At 31.7% G+C, this 19,347-nt stretch overlaps 1 protein-coding gene across 1 annotated transcript; it reads left to right on the top strand.

Annotated features, from left to right (window-relative positions):
* Nucleotides 1-1,016: 1,016 nt before the first annotated feature.
* Nucleotides 1,017-19,289, top strand: LOC131950401 (vacuolar protein sorting-associated protein 26B-like). Its single transcript, XM_059312526.1, has 9 exons — nucleotides 1,017-1,102; nucleotides 6,404-6,547; nucleotides 12,461-12,536; nucleotides 12,698-12,854; nucleotides 12,964-13,128; nucleotides 14,669-14,775; nucleotides 15,901-15,969; nucleotides 16,121-16,263; nucleotides 16,426-19,289. The coding sequence occupies exons 1-9, from the start codon at nucleotides 1,100-1,102 to the stop codon at nucleotides 16,606-16,608; spliced, it is 1,047 nt and encodes a 348-aa protein (XP_059168509.1). The 5' UTR covers nucleotides 1,017-1,099; the 3' UTR covers nucleotides 16,609-19,289.
* The last annotated feature ends 58 nt before the right edge of the window (nucleotides 19,290-19,347 follow it).

Here is a 19,347-nt window from a genome sequence, read left to right as displayed (position 1 = left end):
GGGGGCGCCACCCCTACGAATTTGAAAATGTTTTTTGCGCAAAACCCTCCCCAGGAGTATTCTCAACATCTTACCAAAGTTTCATGGCGATTGTGAGAATGGTGTCACTGCAGTTCACTTTTATTATTTTTATATACCGTATATAGAGAAAAATCGCACCCTCCCGTGGCGCCGCCCTTGCGAATTTGAATTTTTTTTTTCGCAGAAACCTCCCCAGGAATATTCTCAACAACTTCCCAAAGTTTCACGGCGATGTGATGAGAGGTGTAGTAATGCATAAAGGACACACACACACACACAAACATACATTGCTTTTTATATATATAGATTAATAAGGTAGACCTACAGCCAAGTTATTCTCCTTGATAATTTCCAGGATAATGGATTGCAGCAGGGCAGAGGCACAGCGAGGGGGGGGGGGGGGGGGCGGGGGTGCGGACCGCACTGGGTGACACCATTTAGGGGGGGGGGGTGACACCAATGCAAAAAATAGCAAAATATATAGAGAAAAACTTGAGGGGGTGCACATCGAAAATTTGAGGGTGGGGGGGTGCAAATCGAAAGTTTGAGGGGGGTGCAAATCGAAAATTTGAAAGTTTGTCCCCGGGAAGGCTCGCTACGCCTCTGGGGGGTGACACCATTAAGTGCCGCACCGGGTGACACCCGACCTCGCTACGCCACTGCATCAGGATCAAATGATTTGTACTTGGAAACGTATATTAATTAATTTATTAATAGGTTTGTTAATAAATAGACCGAATTAAAAAAAATAGTAATAAATAGAAATATTAAGTTTTTGATTGTTTTGAGTTTTAAAGATACGAAACTGTAACGTTTGAAATTAGATTGTCACTTACATTCGACACGGCTCCCTCATAATAGACAATTTAAATAATACTTTAAATTATTTAAAATGAAATAATAATATATCATAACTAGTTTTTAGAAATATAAGTTATAATTGCTCAAGAATGAAATAATAATGCTCATTTTTTTTCTAATTTTATAAAATATAAACAAATATAAATCTCGTCGGCTGCGAGAACTAGTTCGACATTATTACTGTACTGAAAAAATTGCAGTAGGAGGACCCTGCAAAATGGTACCTTTTGTTATTGAATAGCTTCCTCTTGATCTAATAAGTTTTATGTAGCGTAATAGTAAAAGTATTCTCGTATACTATACTTAGTAGATTTTACAAGAAATATAAATAGTTTTATTGTTTCTGTAACCCGACGGTATATCGATATCGTTAATGAAAAAAGGGGGTGGGCTCTTCATTGACTACTCACTACTCATCAGACCTGAATTCTCAGTCAGTGAATTCAGAATTCTCCTTCATTCCCTTTACTAATAAGGCCAAATTCAAGTAGATTCGATGGAATCTCGATTTTTAAAGGGTAGATCTATATTTCAGATGTTATACTTTTCACCTCAGCCCTACCGCAGGTTTTCATACATTATTGGAAAAGATAGTTGATAGAGGAGTTTACACTTTTCGGACACACACCAAAAATTACGTAGGACCGAACACTTCGTCGGTTTTTGGCTCATAGAAACTTTAATTAGCATGTCTCACGCGAAACCACGGCGCCTGCACGTAAACTGTTCATTTATGAACACTTCCGTGTCAAGTACTTCCGTTTCCTTTCTCAAGAATTATTTTTAGAAATTTTTTAACGTTGCATGGTACGCACATTTCTATTTTTACACCAGCCGGATGAAGTGACCTAGGGTTGGACTTAGGGGCAAAACTTGAACCAATCACTGCTTAGCTAAAAGGTTACATTATAAATAGCTTCTATATATGTATGGAACATCGTAAATGTCAAGGTTAATGGGTTTTTTCGTGCTTGAACAATAAAAAAGGGGTGTTCGCTAACTTATTGGGCCTTACATGGGATCGGACAGCAACACAAAAATATTATTAAATAAGAATTTAGAGCATAAAAGGGGCTGGTTATTGAAGGGAAAGGGTCAAAATAAGGTCAAGAAGGCAGTGGAATGCAAAAGAGGAGGGGGAATCATGTGGCCTGGCTGGCTTAGCAGCGTACTGCGCGAGCCGCAATGGCTGAATGGGATGAACTTTGGGAGTGTGGGAAAAAGGTTTTATACTATTAAAATTACCTCACAAACAATCAATAACACAATATAAATGCATATAATATATGTTTTTATTCATTAAATTGACTTTAAATTATTCTAAATGAACAAAAAGTGCTATGTCCGATGACGGGTAAAGGTGTCCGAACACATGTAAAACTGTATTACATGTGTTCGAACACACGTTAAGACCCCCAGTCACTATAACAAGAATAGCTTAAGTTCTATGCGTATGAATACAAAATGACACACACATTATTAAAGTAGAATGGTTGCGGATAGATATGATACTTTTTTTTGTTTTCTATGTTAAGCGGTTACTGAATGAGACCGCATGGAATTTTTACGTTGCGTTTTTTCGCTATGTGTGTCCGAAAAGTGTAAGCTCCTCTAGTTGACTCAAATACAACTTGAACTTAAGAAGGCAGCTATGATTAACTTTTTAAAAAAAAATTAGTTTTATCTCTGGATCTAGATCTATGTTAAATAGATGTTTACAATTTTTACTCACATTATCATTGGCTGATTGTTTTTGTAGGTCACCAGATTTTTTTAGAGTATTTAGAAGACAATCGAAGTACAGACCATTCAAAATGCCCAATGACCACTGCTATTATCATTTACTATTATGCGATAACTGTAATGGACACCAGTGAGAAAAGTCTCAAAGGAAATTGAGAGGCCAATAAATTTATTTAAAAATCATGCACGGCTTAGTTACAATTAATATGGTTATAAAATCCTGTCTGTTTTTTTTCTGACTTTAGGCCTACTAAAGATTGGATGTATTTCATGTTTTTAATATTTTCGGTAACTAAATAAAAAAAAAAAAGCAAAAACAATTTGGTTTTCACGTGTAATGGCGACATAAACAATGGCATCCTGTTATTTGATAGGCTGCCATATATTCTATTGTACACATTGTAAGCTAAAAAAAGAAAAACTAGGTCATGGTGTTTTAATTTGCATTGTTATTTAAAAACTTGATCTTCAAAGTTTTGTAAACAAAAAAACTATAAAGTGGGGCTACCAGAAATCAATCCTGTACAGCCAATCAATGTTTGTCTTACGAAAGTGAAACATCGGGTTATAATTTAGGCTTGATGAAAATAAATAGAAATGTAGCCTTAAACTCATCAAATTATTTTCAAGTTCTCTGGATCTGCAACTTGTGTAGCATTGATTCTAAAAATATTAAATTTCTGAATTAATTTTAGGCTTAAGTTTTTAATAAAATTTTATCTTTTATTATTTTTACGGTCCTATATCTAAAAAAGCAAATTTTTATTCCATGTCAACATTACAGAAGGATTCTTGTCAACTCACTGGTGTCCATTGTAAGGGCAATATAAAAAGTGGGGGGAATTTTTATACCAGTGTCAGATAATAGAATCTTCTTTTAAAAAGGGGGTGTTTGGTTACTGGTAGTTAACTAAATACATACATAGCTGGCTAATGTCAATGCTATTGCTAACCCTGTCCCTAACCCCAAACCTAGTCCTACCATACGCCTAACCCTAATTTCTAACCATAAATTAGTCGAGATTACAATACTACTAACAATCCAACACGCCTATTTTATGGATGAGTCTATTATCGGACATTGGTATCTAAAATCATCCAAAAAATTCCTTAAAGCACTAAAGGTCTTCAATACAAAATTGCCAGGCTTTTTTAAAAGGCTTTTTTAAAGTTTTCTTTGGGATAACACATAACATAAGTTGTTTCTTTATCTAGTAGCACTTAAGCTTTAAAACTCACATATGAAGCAAGTTAAGAAGACTTTAACATCCAAGAACTATTTTATAGTTTTAAAGTTTTACTTTTTCTTATTTATAGTCAACAGCAAGTACAATGACTATGCTTATTTATTGATATGCAAGTTGACATATAACAAATGGCCTGTATTAACTTATTAAGGGTTTTTCCCTTCATGAAAAATTTCATGTTAAAAAACTATTGGAGGTAGAAAGATAATTTTTGTTTTGTTTCATATAGGTGAGTTCTACAAGAATATATAGTTTTTATTTTTGTATGGATATTTTTATTTCTAAAATCCCTAACATAATCAAATATCAGGCCTAAATATCTATCAAAATAATTGATAATATAATAAAAGTGTGCTTGAAGTTATTTTATAGCTACATTTTTTGAATCATATTATGTCCTAATGTAAAGTATTCCATTGTAAAGTATTTTTATTATAATTAGGCCTAATAATTATAAGATAACAAACCACAAAAAAATTAGGCCCAAGATGACCATAGGAACTAAAATTGTTCATTTAAAAAAACTGAGCATATCTAACCTAGGTCATTGTTTAACGTATTTGCTACTGAGTACTAAAGTCTTCTTCAGAAACCTTACCCATATAATAAATTAAGGGAGAACAACCCCCAACAACTCTAATTTAAAATTATTTTAAAAACGAGATAAATGGCCAGTTGAGGGAGAGATACAACGGGCGCTAGGTTGATAGTGTTGTCTTTTTTTCTCTAAACCAAAATTAAAATTACTAACTCAACCCCCCTCCCTTCCCCCCTTCTCAGTACCCACCCCGAAGCAAGTCCCCATTATCGAAATACAACGTATATAGAAAATATTACTTTTACCAGGGTTCAACCCCTCCCAGAAAATTTAGTCCACCCCTACCCCCGAATATTTCAAGTACATCTCCCCCCCCCCCCCCACTCTCCGGGGAGGAAAAATCTGAAATCTGCCCCTACCCTAAGAGATGCATGAAAGAAACTCTGCAAGCAAACCACTTTTAAGATTAGACACATGAATCAGGCGGCAATTTTTTTTTTAGAGTATCGATGACGTCGTTTCTTTTGAGTTGGGGGGGGGGGGGGGGCCTACCCGAAGAATTGCTTGAAAGAAACTTTTCACGCAAACCACTTCTAAGATTAGATGAAATTGGCTTTTCAATTCAATGTTTACTGGAGAATCAATGACGTCATATTATTGTGTGCACTCCCCCGGCTTTAGACTATTTCCTACTAAATGCTCCATGTGACATCACGTTTCGTTTTCGTTTTACTATGAAAGTTTTTACTCTGCTTGTGTTTTCTCCATAGCGTTCTTGACAGATAGATAGATACACAGACAGACAGCGAAACTATTGTCATAGATGTGTTTATTGTTAGCTTAATTATTTTTTTAAAATCCCAAAATGTACTTTTTAAATAAAGTAATATTTATCTCAAAGAAAGTATATAATTTTATATGTTTTTCTAGCAGTATTTACTATTTAGTGCTAATTAGTGAGGCAAGTATGTGATTGGAATCTGCCTAAGAGCGCCAAAGCATTTAATTTAAAAAAAATTATGATTCCACTACAGACTCTATTAATTCTAATAGATTAAATATCTAACTTAATATAGAATCAATTGAATTATCTGATGTTGTAAAATAAATTGAGAACTATGATAATGTAGAAGCGACCATTTACCAATTTACCATAAAAAATACTAGAATGTTTTTTTCTTTTTTTTTTGAGGGTGGAGGGGGGGGGGGACTAAGTAAGGATTACTGTTGCGTTCTCTATGAGGCAATGTATTTGTTACTCAATATTTAGTATTTTGTATTGTAAGAATCCAGCAGGAAGCCGCACACATCTTAAATTCAAGGAAATAAGCACTTTGCACTAATAAAATTTCATTTAGTGAAAGAATGTTTCAGAAAATTCAATTTTGGTCATTTTTTGAAGTGTCAACAAGATAATAATTAAGGATTTTAAACATTATAAAGGTTGATTTTGCTTAGTGTCTATTTAGGCATCTAATTTCAACTCAAGTATTTGCATTTCTAATGAAGCATCAGGACTTGACAGCATTATATAGAGCTGCTTATTTCATCTGGTATCACATTGTTGGTTGGCATCATAATCAAGGCTAATTTTAGGATTGTTTAAATGGAAGAGTTATTTGAATTATGTCCTCATTTTAAAGCAGCATTTTAAGGTAGTTATAATGCTACTATAAGTTATCATTTTCAAAGACCGTCCTGCAAAATGTTAGTACATTGTTTTGCAAAGTTATGTTGTTTATATAGAATACTGCTTATTGTAAACTAACAACCTGTGGCAACCCTAGATGATGAAAGCAAATTCAATTTCAATTAGTATTTCAAAAAGCCCTTTTATTATACTTAAATTCACAACTATCCTTACATAAATTTTTTATAGATCAAGTTGTCTTTGGGAAGTTTAGAATATATTATAATTAGCACAATTTTTATTAAAGCTGAAACTAGTTATTATTTTTTAATATTTAACTGATTTTCCTGTATATATTTTCAGAGCTTTTTCGGCTTTGGGCAGAGTGCAGAGATTGATATAGTTTTAGATGGGCAGGAAAATCGAAGGACAGCAGAAATTAAAACTGAGGATGGGAAAAGAGAAAAGCACTATCTTTATTTTGATGGTGAAACTGTTTCAGGAAAGGTTTGTATTTTTTACCAGTTTAAGCAAACCTTATATTTCTCAAAATTAACATATTTTACAGGTTATGAATAGTGCAGGATACAAAATTGTACTTTTGTCTAGGATTTAGATGTAAGAATTTTTTTCAGTGGGCCCTCAGGCTATATAAAAATTAAAGTTTAACATAGTTTTTGTAGATGACCTTAGTTTGTCCATATATCTTTATATTTAGAGAGCATTGGTCGTAGATGTACTGTAATTAGACTTGCAGGACTGGCTTCTTGTATGATTTTTGCTGTATTTTTTGTAAGTGTAACAACATGAATTCTTTGTTGTTGTGGGTTAATTTTCATACAGGAACACGAGCGATAGTGGCAACTTCAAATGACAACTTTATTTACACTATATACAGTGAAAATGACAAATCCGTGGTAAATCCATAGTAGAAGAACAACTGGTATATGTAACAATCACAATCACGACTCCAAGTGACATGGAGACATCTTCCATTCACTGCCACAGTTTAAGTCCCCAAGTCCTAGCACACAACACCCGTTCACCTTTTTGCTCTCCCTTTTATACGGTCCATTCTCTCCCCTTCCGTACATGAGCAATCTCACCCAAAAACATGAAAAAACACATGACGATCGCTCAGACAGTCCTTCCGCTAGCCAGGTACTCTTCATTCATGCAAAACACAATATAATAAAGATACATAATAATACAGTCTGTGACACGTCCCCCCTTCGAATAAAATTTTGTGTAACAAAATTTATAAATACAATATTAGTAGGGCAGGATCATGTGCCAGACAACAAAATTTATAAATACAGTATTGGTAGGGCAGGATCATGTGCCAGACAACAAAAAATTGTGTACAATTCAAAGTAGAGTAAAATATATTCATTTTAGACTAAGCACTTGTAGTCATAAATTTATAGTGCATACAAATACAACAGTATGTAGTGACTATATCAGTGATAATTAAAATATGTCAGTGTTTTGAACAAAAACTTTAAATGTACAAGCATTATATGTAATATTTAATGCATCAATATACATTCACATAGGAGAAAAAAAACATTTCAATTACCCAGTAACTGTAGTATAAACAAGACAAATGAGTGTAATAAATTACCAAACCAGTCTGGTACATGACTTAATTACCAAAACATAATACATAGTTGAAATTATCAAAGACTTAATTCAACTCATAATTTAAATAACTATATCCTATGTGGTAAAAAAAAACTTCCTTATCATCAAGGTATGTTATTACCACGCATGAGTAATATACTTTGTTGTCTCCCCTAGTCGACCCATTTCAGTCATATCTAGGTCACAACACAACCACATTCCTGCCTTTCACAGGTATGACTAATACACAATTCATCATTGAGACTTCCGTCTTATTGTTATGCAGAATAAATAGTCTCTAACTTTTACTTTATACATTATTCCCTGTTAATTAATAGTATAGAATAGGTTTAACATAATACAGTTTACATTCTTTAGATATAGTACACAATTTATGTTTACTCAAACACATTATTTGATATTTATATATTACAGTTACAGACTGTATAATATTAATAAACTGTCAATTGATAATTTATCTTAGCATCCTCTATAGCATGAGTAATCGTTCTCGTGCAGTTGACGATGACCTGTATGCCATCTCTCCCTCAAATTGTAGCTTTTAGCTTTGCTACCATAATCATTTCCTAGATTTCGTGTAACTTGTGTTACTTCATTTGTTTTAATATTCTCCTCTGGTTTCTGAACAACGTCAGTAGTTATCTTGCTTTGTTTACGTTCGTTTGGTTCATCAACCAACTTAATATAAATATTATGGCATTGCTTTGGCCTCTCATAATATGTGTTGCGTCGGTAACTTCCATTAGTATACCTATTCACACTTTTGTTATTCTGATTTGAACTTGGTACATTATTTCTTAAATTACTGTATTTCTCACATGACTTTCTGTGTACATAATTGTTTCTTCTCTGACTTGCCAACCTATGCCAACATTGGTTTTGGTAATGACCTGTTTTTCCGCAGTAAAAACATCTAGATTTGGGCTTCTTATAAACATGGTGACTGTATTCATAGTTTGCTAAATTTCTTTTTCTTTCATTCTGTGCATTAATGACATTAATGACATTTTTATTAACATGGTGACTGTATTCATAGTTTGATACGTTTCTTTTACTATCAGTTTGTAATTTATTGACATTGTAGTTTCTAGATATTGTTTCATCTTTCTTAACTTCCTTGTGTTTCTTTATTGATTCTAATTCACACACAAATTTCTGTGTTAATTTCTCCATTTCTTTGTTAAATTTATTCTTGAGTTCTAGTATATCTTCTTTATAGTTTGATTCCAGATTTCTAAGTAACTCCTCAATAGGTACGTTCTCTTCATTGTGGCTTATTAAGTTCACTGATTCATTAATCATCATCAGTTTATCATGATTCCTGCCATTCTCCGATGGACTTATTAAATCATCACTGCCATTCACTGATGGGCTTATTTTTTGTTGATTGCCATTCTCTGATGGACTTACGATACAACTTTCAATAATATTCTCGTGTACCTGTGTATCATTCAATAAAGAGTCAATCTTAAGACATTCTAATGTATCTGTCACCTTTAAATCATTAGTAAGTTCACCCTCTGTTTTATCCTTGGGTATCAATTCTTCCTGGACTATGTTACTTAGTTCTTCATTCCAAAGGTTGCCAATATTTACTTCTTCAAGTTCTGCTTTAAATTCTGTCTGTTCACTTTCTAATTTTGGTTCATTTGTGTCTGTTATAGCTTTCATTTCTAATAGTTCTTGTTCATATGCTAGTTCATGTAGGCCTACTTGTTTTTCCATAGTTTCAGCCCTATTATCTGCTCTCTGTTTTCTGTTTTCTGTTTCTTTTTTTTTTCTTTCCTTTTGGTTGTACAGTCTCCTCTGCTTTATCTACTTCTGAAATGTCTTCTTCTTTATGCATGTCTGTAATAGCTCTTGATCTATTACACACTATTTCTATCACATCATCTAGTTCTCTCAATACATTTCCATGAGCTTGTCGGGGTTTGGTCTGTTTCTTCGTCCCATGCTTCTTTTGCTTCTTCTATGTCTCGGTCAAATCGAGTGTTTGCCCAGGCTATCTGCTTCTTCATCTTCTTAATGCCTTGCGCCCTCGCTAGTGCTAGATATTCTTCAAAACATAACATTTTGATATATTTTCTATTTATGACATAAAATATAAATTCATAAGTTGACAATAGATAAATGTTAATTAATTTACAATACCCTTTCTTGGTTTCTGGCTTGTTTTAGTTGATTACAGACATCTGGTAATCCAAGAAAAGTTCATAGTACATATATACGTCCAAAAATAGTTCACTTTGTTGATTCCAAAAAGTTGAAAAAATTCAAAATAGTTCTAGTAGCCTGTTAGAGAGTAGAAATTTGTCCAGTTTTAGATAAGACATCTTTAGGAACAGTTTACAATTAATAAACTAGATCTGCTCATCCACAGTAGAAGAACTTGAACAGCTAATCCATATAGAAAAAACTTGAACAGTTGATATATACCAGCGTTGTTCACTGGCAAACAGTGTAAGACCACTTCAAAAACGTTGAAAACTGCTTACAATAATAATGTGACATCACGTCCACTTCAGCCAACAAAGTAACAAACGTTGACCATCTCTGACAATAATGTATCAGCTTCTTCAATCACCTGACTCCAATGTATCAACACGTCTGATAATAATGTAGAAACACTTCTTCAATTGCTTCTGACAATATACTGAATATAGCAACTGGTGTTGCCCCACTTCTGACACCATATGTAACAACATGAATTTTTTGTTGTTGTGGGTTAATTTTCATACAGGAACACGAGCGATAGTGGCAACTTCAAATGACAACTTTATTTACACTATATACAGTGAAAATGACAAATCCGTGGTAAATCCATAGTAGAAGAACAACTGGTATATGTAACAATCACAATCACGACTCCAAGTGACATGGAGACATCTTCCATTCACTGCCACAGTTTAAGTCCCCAAGTCCTAGCACACAACACCCGTTCACCTTTTTGCTCTCCCTTTTATACGGTCCATTCTCTCCCCTTCCGTACATGAGCGATCTCACCCAAAAACATGAAAAAACACATGACGATCGCTCAGACAGTCCTTCCGCTAGCCAGGTACTCTTCATTCATGCAAAACACAATATAATAAAGATACATAATAATACAGTCTGTGACAGTAAGTTTTGCCTTCTGCAAAAACCTAATGAGGAAAAATAATTGAAAAATTGAATAACATTTTAAAAAGCTTCAAACCATGGATTTTACTCTAAAAAAATTGTAAGTGCATATTGAGTATATTTATGGTAACTTCCTTGATCCTGATATAGTTGTTTACATTTGGTCAATTAAATATCAACTTTATTGCTGATGTTATCAATTAAAAGACTGATTATGCATGGACTCAGTTTATCTCTAGATCTGCAGGTGGAGGTTGTTCTTGATTATCTCTTAAAACAATAAAAATAAGCTTTTACAAATCATTTGGTCCAGTATTTTAAAAAATGTGTTTTAATAGACATGAAAAGCTGGTTCCAAATGGTTCCAAATTTTTCTTGCCAGAAAACAAATTCTTCAACCAAAATCTAATATTTTATAACATTTGTGTAATAAGTACAAAATTACTCCCGGTTTCATTAAGGCTAGAAATAGTCAAAGAAATAATTACAACTAATATAGTAGTAATTTAGCAAACACTTTTATTTTTAATTTGGATTAGTAGAGTCAGGGTGTTGTGGTGATTGGGGATGTTATATTATTTAATACGAGCCGACCCGTGGCATATCATACGCCGCTATTTAGTTGTTTTATTTTCTATTTTTCAGTAATTCATAATTTGTGAATTCGACAGTACCAACGCTGCCACTGAAAATATTTGCTTTAAAACACTATCAGTCAGTAGCTCGTTAAGGACGATAACCCCCCTCCTCCCCCCTCCCCCCCGTGAAAGTAAACTCCTCTTAGTTACCTCCCCTAAGTTTAAAATCGTTTAAACTAAATTATCTGCCCCTAATTCTACGATTGTAAACATTTAGTGTGAACCACAGCTCACCAGACCATGTAGGGGTGGGGGGTGTTTACTATTGTCTCCAAGAAGAGAATTATATATATACAATACAACACTATTCACCATAGATCACTATTGTGTATTTTTATCATTGAGAACAATTGTCCTGACTTTCATTGTTTTACTGTCCCTGGCCATTCCGGTTGACTTCAAGGAGAGGTTAGGGGCAGTTTTTGAAAACGGCTTTTCAACGGCTTATATTTGACACAAAATTATAAAAATGAGTGTAATCAATGGTTCCCAAATGGCTTTAATTTTTACAAATGTAACTATAATTTTATCTCTTGCCATATTTTTAAAAGATTTTTTCAAAAATTTAGTATGATTACAAAGACTTTTCCTACTTATTAGTCAATTTAAAAAATGACACCATCATGTCCAGAATAATATATTCTCCCAATTAGGTGATAATTAACAATTTTCTTTTAGGTATTTTAAATTATATTAAATAATACTTTTCACAAATTTCTGTTTGCACATAATTATATAGTTTTTTTTGTTTAATGAATGACACAATGTTACACAACTACAAACCAATAATCATTATTATGGAAAATCAAATGTATTTGTCACTGAAATTATTTTTATGTGCATGCAGTCGTGCCTTATTTATATTTAGTACACGTTCCAAGTACGTTGTAAGGTGTGTTTATAAAGCAGTAAATCTAATTTCTTTTTTAAATGCTTATTTTTTCTTTTTCTTTAGTCACAGTAGGTTTTTTTCATTTGTGTTTATTTGTTCAATATGCATTATCTGACCATCTTTCAGGTTAATATAACATTAAGAAAAAGTGGTAGTAAACTAGAGCATCAAGGAATCAAAATTGAATTCATTGGTCAAATAGGTAAGCTCTAACTTTGTATTATACATAAAAAAAATGAAATTAAGTATCTGTATAGATTTAGTTTCTTCTCACTTAAACAAAATATTTTATTATTTAATAAAGTTTATTCATGAGATATATGAAATATTATAGTAGTATTTTTCTCTTGTGGTTTCTTCCAGAATTGTACTATGACCGGGGAAACCACCAAGAATTCACCTCGCTGGTTAAGGAGCTGGCCCGTCCTGGAGAACTCACTCAGAGCACGAGTTACAATTTTGAGTTTTCACAAGTAGAAAAACCATATGAGTCTTACACAGGAGCAAATGTTAGATTACGGTAGGCTTTTTTTTTTCTTATGAATCAGTACCTTTTTCTATAGATACTATATCCATTTCAAATTGCATATGACTTATAAACAAATGTGAACATACTATTGTTGTTCCAGATATTTCTTACGGGTGACAATTGTAAAACGTATAACAGACACAGTAAAAGAGCAAGATATTGTTGTTCACACATTGTCACAGTACCCAGAAATGAACTCCAGTATCAAGATGGAAGTTGGAATTGAGGATTGTTTACACATTGAATTTGAATACAATAAATCCAAGTAAGACAATATATATCAATTATGTACACATTAAAACTGTTCCTCTTTTTAAAAAAAGCAGTTAAGTCAGTGGAAAAAAAAGATACCAATATACATTTATTATGATGAAAGAAACAATTTGTAACATAGGAATCACCTGGTGACATAAAAATGTTATCATCAAAACTCCATTGTTCTGAAGTTAAAAAAAAATCAAAAAGTTAACATTTTTATTCTAAAGATATTGTAACACCTGTCAGAAATGGGAAGCAATTTTTTTACATTACTGATATTCAATTGCATTACATTTTATTGCACTTGGCATGGATAAAGATACCACTTAAAAGATGTGATTGTTGGTAAGATCTATTTTCTGCTGGTGAGGATCAAAATTAGATACATGGAACTGGCAATAGTTAGGAGAGAAACAACTGGGGCAGGTAAAGAGTGAAGCTTTGAGCAAGGTTGTATGTATATGTCAACAGTTCATTTACAATCTGTGCTTTTGATATATTATTTTGTTAGTATTTATTGTTTAAATATGCTTATTGTTGTTTCAAACATCTCTGAGGTATTTTGAACTAAAATCTTTAAAAATTTAAAACATTACTATTAATACAGTTATTAAAAAAATAAAATATAAATGCTTCTCCCAGTTGAGTTAAATGATTACTGTTAAGAATTGTTCAAAAACTGAAATCACCTTACCAATTCCATAAGAGACTATTTTTGCATTTTTAGTTGTCAGTGTTCACTAGATGTCTTTTACCTCCTTCTATGTCAAGCATTTTTAGAGTAGATCTTTCATTGTTGCATAATAAATATTTGTAGCCTTATACATGTGTAGACACAAGATACAAGACACAATATTTCAAGGTTTCTACAGTCTTTTAATTACAAATTATCCACTTCTATTCTGATCTTAAAGTTATAGCATAGTTTGATTTACTTTTTCATTTATCTCTATTTTTACTCTCCTCTTTTACAAATATAGAGAAATTATTTCAATAACCTTGAGCAAAATGAAAGTACATTTAAACATTTTTAAATCGTCTATCACTTTAGATTTTGATCATACTCATCTTTCCCTTTTCTCCCAAATGTCTATTTAGAGTATGTTCAAAGCTATAATTTCTATGGCTTAAACATTCATTTCTGTGGGCATTATTAAAGCCATTTTTCTTGTTGCTATTTCTTTAAAAAAATCTAAAAAAAATCTAACACTATGCAAAGCTCTTTCAATTTTCTCTAATGGACCAGCTATTTCTATTGATCTGTAAGCTTCTTTTTATAATCGATTTTAATTGTTAGCTGGTTTAATTATTCCATATTAGAGGCAGACTTAGATAATAAGAATCCTTTGCTATTTCTTGGTAGTAATTTTACGAACACATTCACAGTTTATCAAAGTAATGCCAAAAATATTGAAATTTCTATGAATCTCTGATTTTGTCTAGTTGCCTCTAAAGTTCTAAATTGAAGTATAACCTCTAGGGTTTATATGTATATATGTATATATTCAAATATATACAGACTTGTAAAAATATTATTTGGTTTCCAGATACCATTTAAAAGATGTCATAGTTGGTAAGATTTACTTCTTGTTGGTGCGAATCAAAATCAAGCACATGGAACTTCAAGTGATAAAACGCGAGACTACTGGCACAGGTACTTTTACACTGACAGGTACACACATACACACAAACATGCACAAGCATTGATAGGCACATTGTTCTGGACTGGTTATTTCAAGGAAAACTTCTCTGCTTTACCCAATGGTTTGCTGTTTTTTATTTATTGCTCTCATTGTCTGGCTTAATTTCCATAGCTTAGTTCTTGCATGAAAAGAATATTTCTTTTACCTTGTAGTAATGTAAAATTTATAAAAAATTAAAAAAAAAACTTTTTTTTTGCATTATGCTAGAGGTTTTACAAACTGTATGAAATTTTAAATATAGTGTGATTTGTAACTCTATTCAGCATAGCATGCTTAAATGTTTTTCTTCTATGCTTTAACATTGTGCTTTTAAGTTACATTTTAAAAACCATTTTAATCAACCATAATTATTAGTACATTAAAAAAAAAAATAGTTTATGTGTACTTATTACAGGACAGCATAAAAGAAACAAACGTGGTAATAAGAAAAAAATGTTTTTATAAGTTTGTTTTTGTCTTTTCAAATCCAAATTAGATCTATATAATTTAAATCAAAGAGCAAGTCATTATTTAAAATAAAAATTTTACAAATTATTTTTAGTTCTAAAACATTAGACAATTAGGCCTAAATTTTTAAATTGCTGAAATATGTGCTGCTTTAGCATTTTTACAGTATCTAATTAAAAGAGAATGCCAATATTACTTTGATTTTGAAATAACACAACCAACATCAATGATCATTCTGTATCTTGTATTTCAGAACCAAATTTAATGAGTCAGTTTTCTTTAATGTTTGTGTCATTTGATAAATATTTGAGTTTTTGCTTCAGCTTTATTGTATTTTGTATTTAAGCCCTTTGATGAATATCAAAAAGTTACATTTGATTATATGACTAAAGCTTGATGATTTTTTTGAACTAACGTGTTTATTTAAAAAATTTTTTAGCTTTCTTTAACAATTTAAAGAATAACACTTTTAAATACTATTACTTATGTTTTATTCAATATGTTGAAAGAGGATAATGTTTAAAAGCTTCAAGAAGTTAGTCTCAGGCTGCAATGTCTTAGAAGATTTTTTGTTTGTATTAAAATAATTCAAACACTAAATAGTAAAACCTATTAATCAATAATTGCAGGCCCAAATACATTCAATGAGAATGAAACTATAGCCAAATATGAAATAATGGATGGTGCACCAGTTAGAGGTGGGTATTTTGTTCAGTCTCAAATTGGTATTCTGTGAAGAAAGAGAGAAGTGGTTATGAAAAAAGTATAGTTGAGCTTTTAAAGTGCCACTTAAAAAAATATACTGTATTTTGCTTAAAATGGGCTGAAATTATAATAATGTGTGTCCAGGTGAATCAATACCCATTCGACTTTTCTTAAGTGGATATGAGCTGACTCCAACAATGAGAGACATTAACAAGAAATTCTCTGTTCGATACTACCTGAATCTTGTGTTAGTTGATGAAGAAGAGCGCCGCTACTTTAAACAACAGGTATCCTCTTGTTTTCAATACATATATATTGTTTTTAGTTTTATGTCAGTTTTAAGCAAACTTTTTTTAAAGCTATAAGAAAAAGTTTGAGAAAGAATGGTTAGAATAGTAAGATTTGTTTTTTTAAATAGATTTTAATGTGTAATAACATTTTTTTTGTAGGAGATCACTATCTTCAGAAGGGCTGACAAGATAAGAAAGAATTATCAAGCTGCTCTTTCACATCACAATCCCTCATTATTATCTGATGGTGGGGGCAGCAGCAAAACTTCCTACCAACAACATCAAGAAGACAATGAAGAGGATGAAGTCAAGGAAGAGGAAAAGGAGCAGAAAGAAAAATGATAGTTATTACTAACTAATTGTATGTGCAGATTTTGTTTGTTGTCATGCTCAAAAGGTTTCATTCTCTAAGTAACATATTCTGGACCCAAAGCTGTTATTTAGACTATTTTAAATTAACTAAATTATTTTGATACTGATATTATTTTGACATGGGCCAAGAGCTAGTTGCATAGAAATATTTCACTGAAATTTTAAAAATATAACACAACTTGGTTTTAATACATTACACTGCTCTAAAAATAGTAACAACTTTCAATATATTTTGTAGCCTTTAAAAAATATTTGTAGTATTTAAAAATGTTTGAGTACTGAACAAAATGTTTCCACTCAATGGGTTTTGTGTAGAAATAGTCATAACTGTAATGAAGTATTTTATGATCATGTGTGTGAGTGTAAAAAGAAGCTGAATGTGTAACTCAAGCTGCTGAATGCTTGTGTAACTTAATTGCAAGATGAGAGCATGAAGTCAATTATCTGCTTGTCCTGTACTTTATAAGTATGTTTCTTTATTACTGTTCAGATAACTAGCTGTGGAACAGGAGTAGCAGCACAGCTAGTATTTTCTATCAAATATTTCACATTCTGTTTGTGATATATCCTTTTTCTTTTCTGACTTGTGATGCATAGTGAATTTTTTTTTTTACATTTTATGTTTTTAAGCTGTCATTTTTAAGTATTATGAACAAGAGACATTTTGCAATATATTCTAACAAGTTACCCAATATGAAATTGACTAAAAGTAAACAAGTTTTAATGATGTTTTGTGTCTTTTACTAATATTTGACTTCAATATTCAGTATCGTGGGTTGATGCTGTTGCTGCATTCGGCCAACAGAATAATCACACACTTTTCTAAATCTTGAATGAAGTCTCTCTTACATTCATCTGAGCCTCGTTGGCTATTTCTTCTTCACCACATTTGCTATGTGTAAAGGTATGAGTAGCACTATATAATGTGCACAGCAGCTGGGATTAACTGTTATCTTTGCCACACATACAGTGGTTGTTTAATGATAGATAACTTCTCTTGCAACAAGGTTAACAACTTGTGTACTAAAAACAATTTATTTTAATAAGCAGCTTACCCATGTATTGGCCCAAGTGTATATTAAAATATTTTTTTAATCTTCTTGTTATTGTGCTTTTGTTAAAATTTGTTTCCGCTACCAATCCTGTTTTCTGTGAAGCAAGAAATGTTGTTTAAGCAGATAGTAAGTGATCTGTTGCAAAAGGTATCAATGTTAGCTGCATCCTTTAATTTTTTTTTATTGTAAAAAAAGATATGTAATTACTTTTCCATGTGACTAATGAAGCATTAGATGAATGAATCATGCTTTTAAAATGTCCAACAACACAGAATTAGTCTATTTTATTCTGTTGAATGATAGTTTTGTTTTAATGAACATAGATGAAATATTTTGTTTAGGCCAATGATTATGCATTGATAGCAAACTAACAAATACTAGAATTGATGATTGAGTGTATGAAAAGGTTCTTTCTCTTTCTAAAGGTTATTGTTGTGTATCTTGGAAGAGTAGCTGACATCAATTATGTGATATTTTGTGTTGTAAGCTATTTAATTTTTTAAATTTATTAAGATTACTTTTTTTAAAATTCTTGAGGTATCTCAAATACTTTATTATAAATGGATTAAAATAAATTAAAACAAATAAATACTTATTCATTTATTTTGCTAAATATATTTTTCATGTAAAATGTAAATGAGACATTATGCTCATCATAAAACAGTAGAAGTAAAAAAACATTTAGCTCATTGATGAAGTTTTCCTACTCTTTGTTGTATTTAGTAGTATAAATTTAGCTTTTCCATTGGCATAGTTCTGAATGTGTTGTGTAATAGGTCCCCCATTCCATCACTTAAATGAATGAACCTAAATTTTTGTACATACATGTAATATTATTGCATTTATTTTGGAAAAATTGTTGGCACAGAGTAATGACCATGTATTGTTGTTAATGTTGATAAACTGTAGTTTTCATGCCCTCAGCTGCTTCAGTGTGTAAGTTCAATTTGAAGTGAGTACGGCATATTTTTGTTGGATCAAAATGCAACTAACACTTTGAAGTCTGTTCACTCCATGAAGTCATACTTCAAGGTTTCTGATAGCTGTTGTTTCACTGACAAAAAGTACTTTGGAAACAATTATATGTCCTTAAAAATATGGTTTTGGTTTCCTTTGTTTCAGTTGAACCAAAATTGATGTGATATGTTCAATTTGTCTGTCAGTTGTAGTTCACATATTGTAGTATTATGTATAGTTAGTTCTATCAGGATCCTAACAAATTTTTTAAGAGCAGTTAAACAATATACTTTCATCAAATGAAGCCCATGTACATTCCAGACAAGTCTCAATATGGAAATTTGCCCCAACATTTTTGTTATTATTTGCACTACTGATCAAGACCAACATATTAATCTGTATTGCAAGTGGTCTTTCTCCTTTCCCCCTAGAATCAACTTTTGAGTAGTAATGGACACTAAAACACATATTTTACTTGTTATCTATATAATTAATGAACACTTAGTAAACATTGATAAATTTGCATGGTAGTATTGGAAATGTTTTTTTTTTGTATGGGAATTTTTCAAGCCCTGTTGAATAAATGCAACTTTGGAAAGAATGTCAGAACTCTTCTGTGCAATAAAGCGACAAATAACCTATGCTGCTTTGTTGTTCTTTAAAAAACTGGTTTTCATTCATTCTTAAGCTTTACAAT

This window comes from Physella acuta, unplaced genomic scaffold, assembly GCF_028476545.2.
Source record: "Physella acuta isolate Inbredline_101_S28 unplaced genomic scaffold, ASM2847654v3 ptg000760l, whole genome shotgun sequence".
Lineage (NCBI taxonomy): Eukaryota > Metazoa > Mollusca > Gastropoda > Physidae > Physella > Physella acuta.
This window is presented reverse-complemented; position numbering and strand designations above follow the sequence as displayed.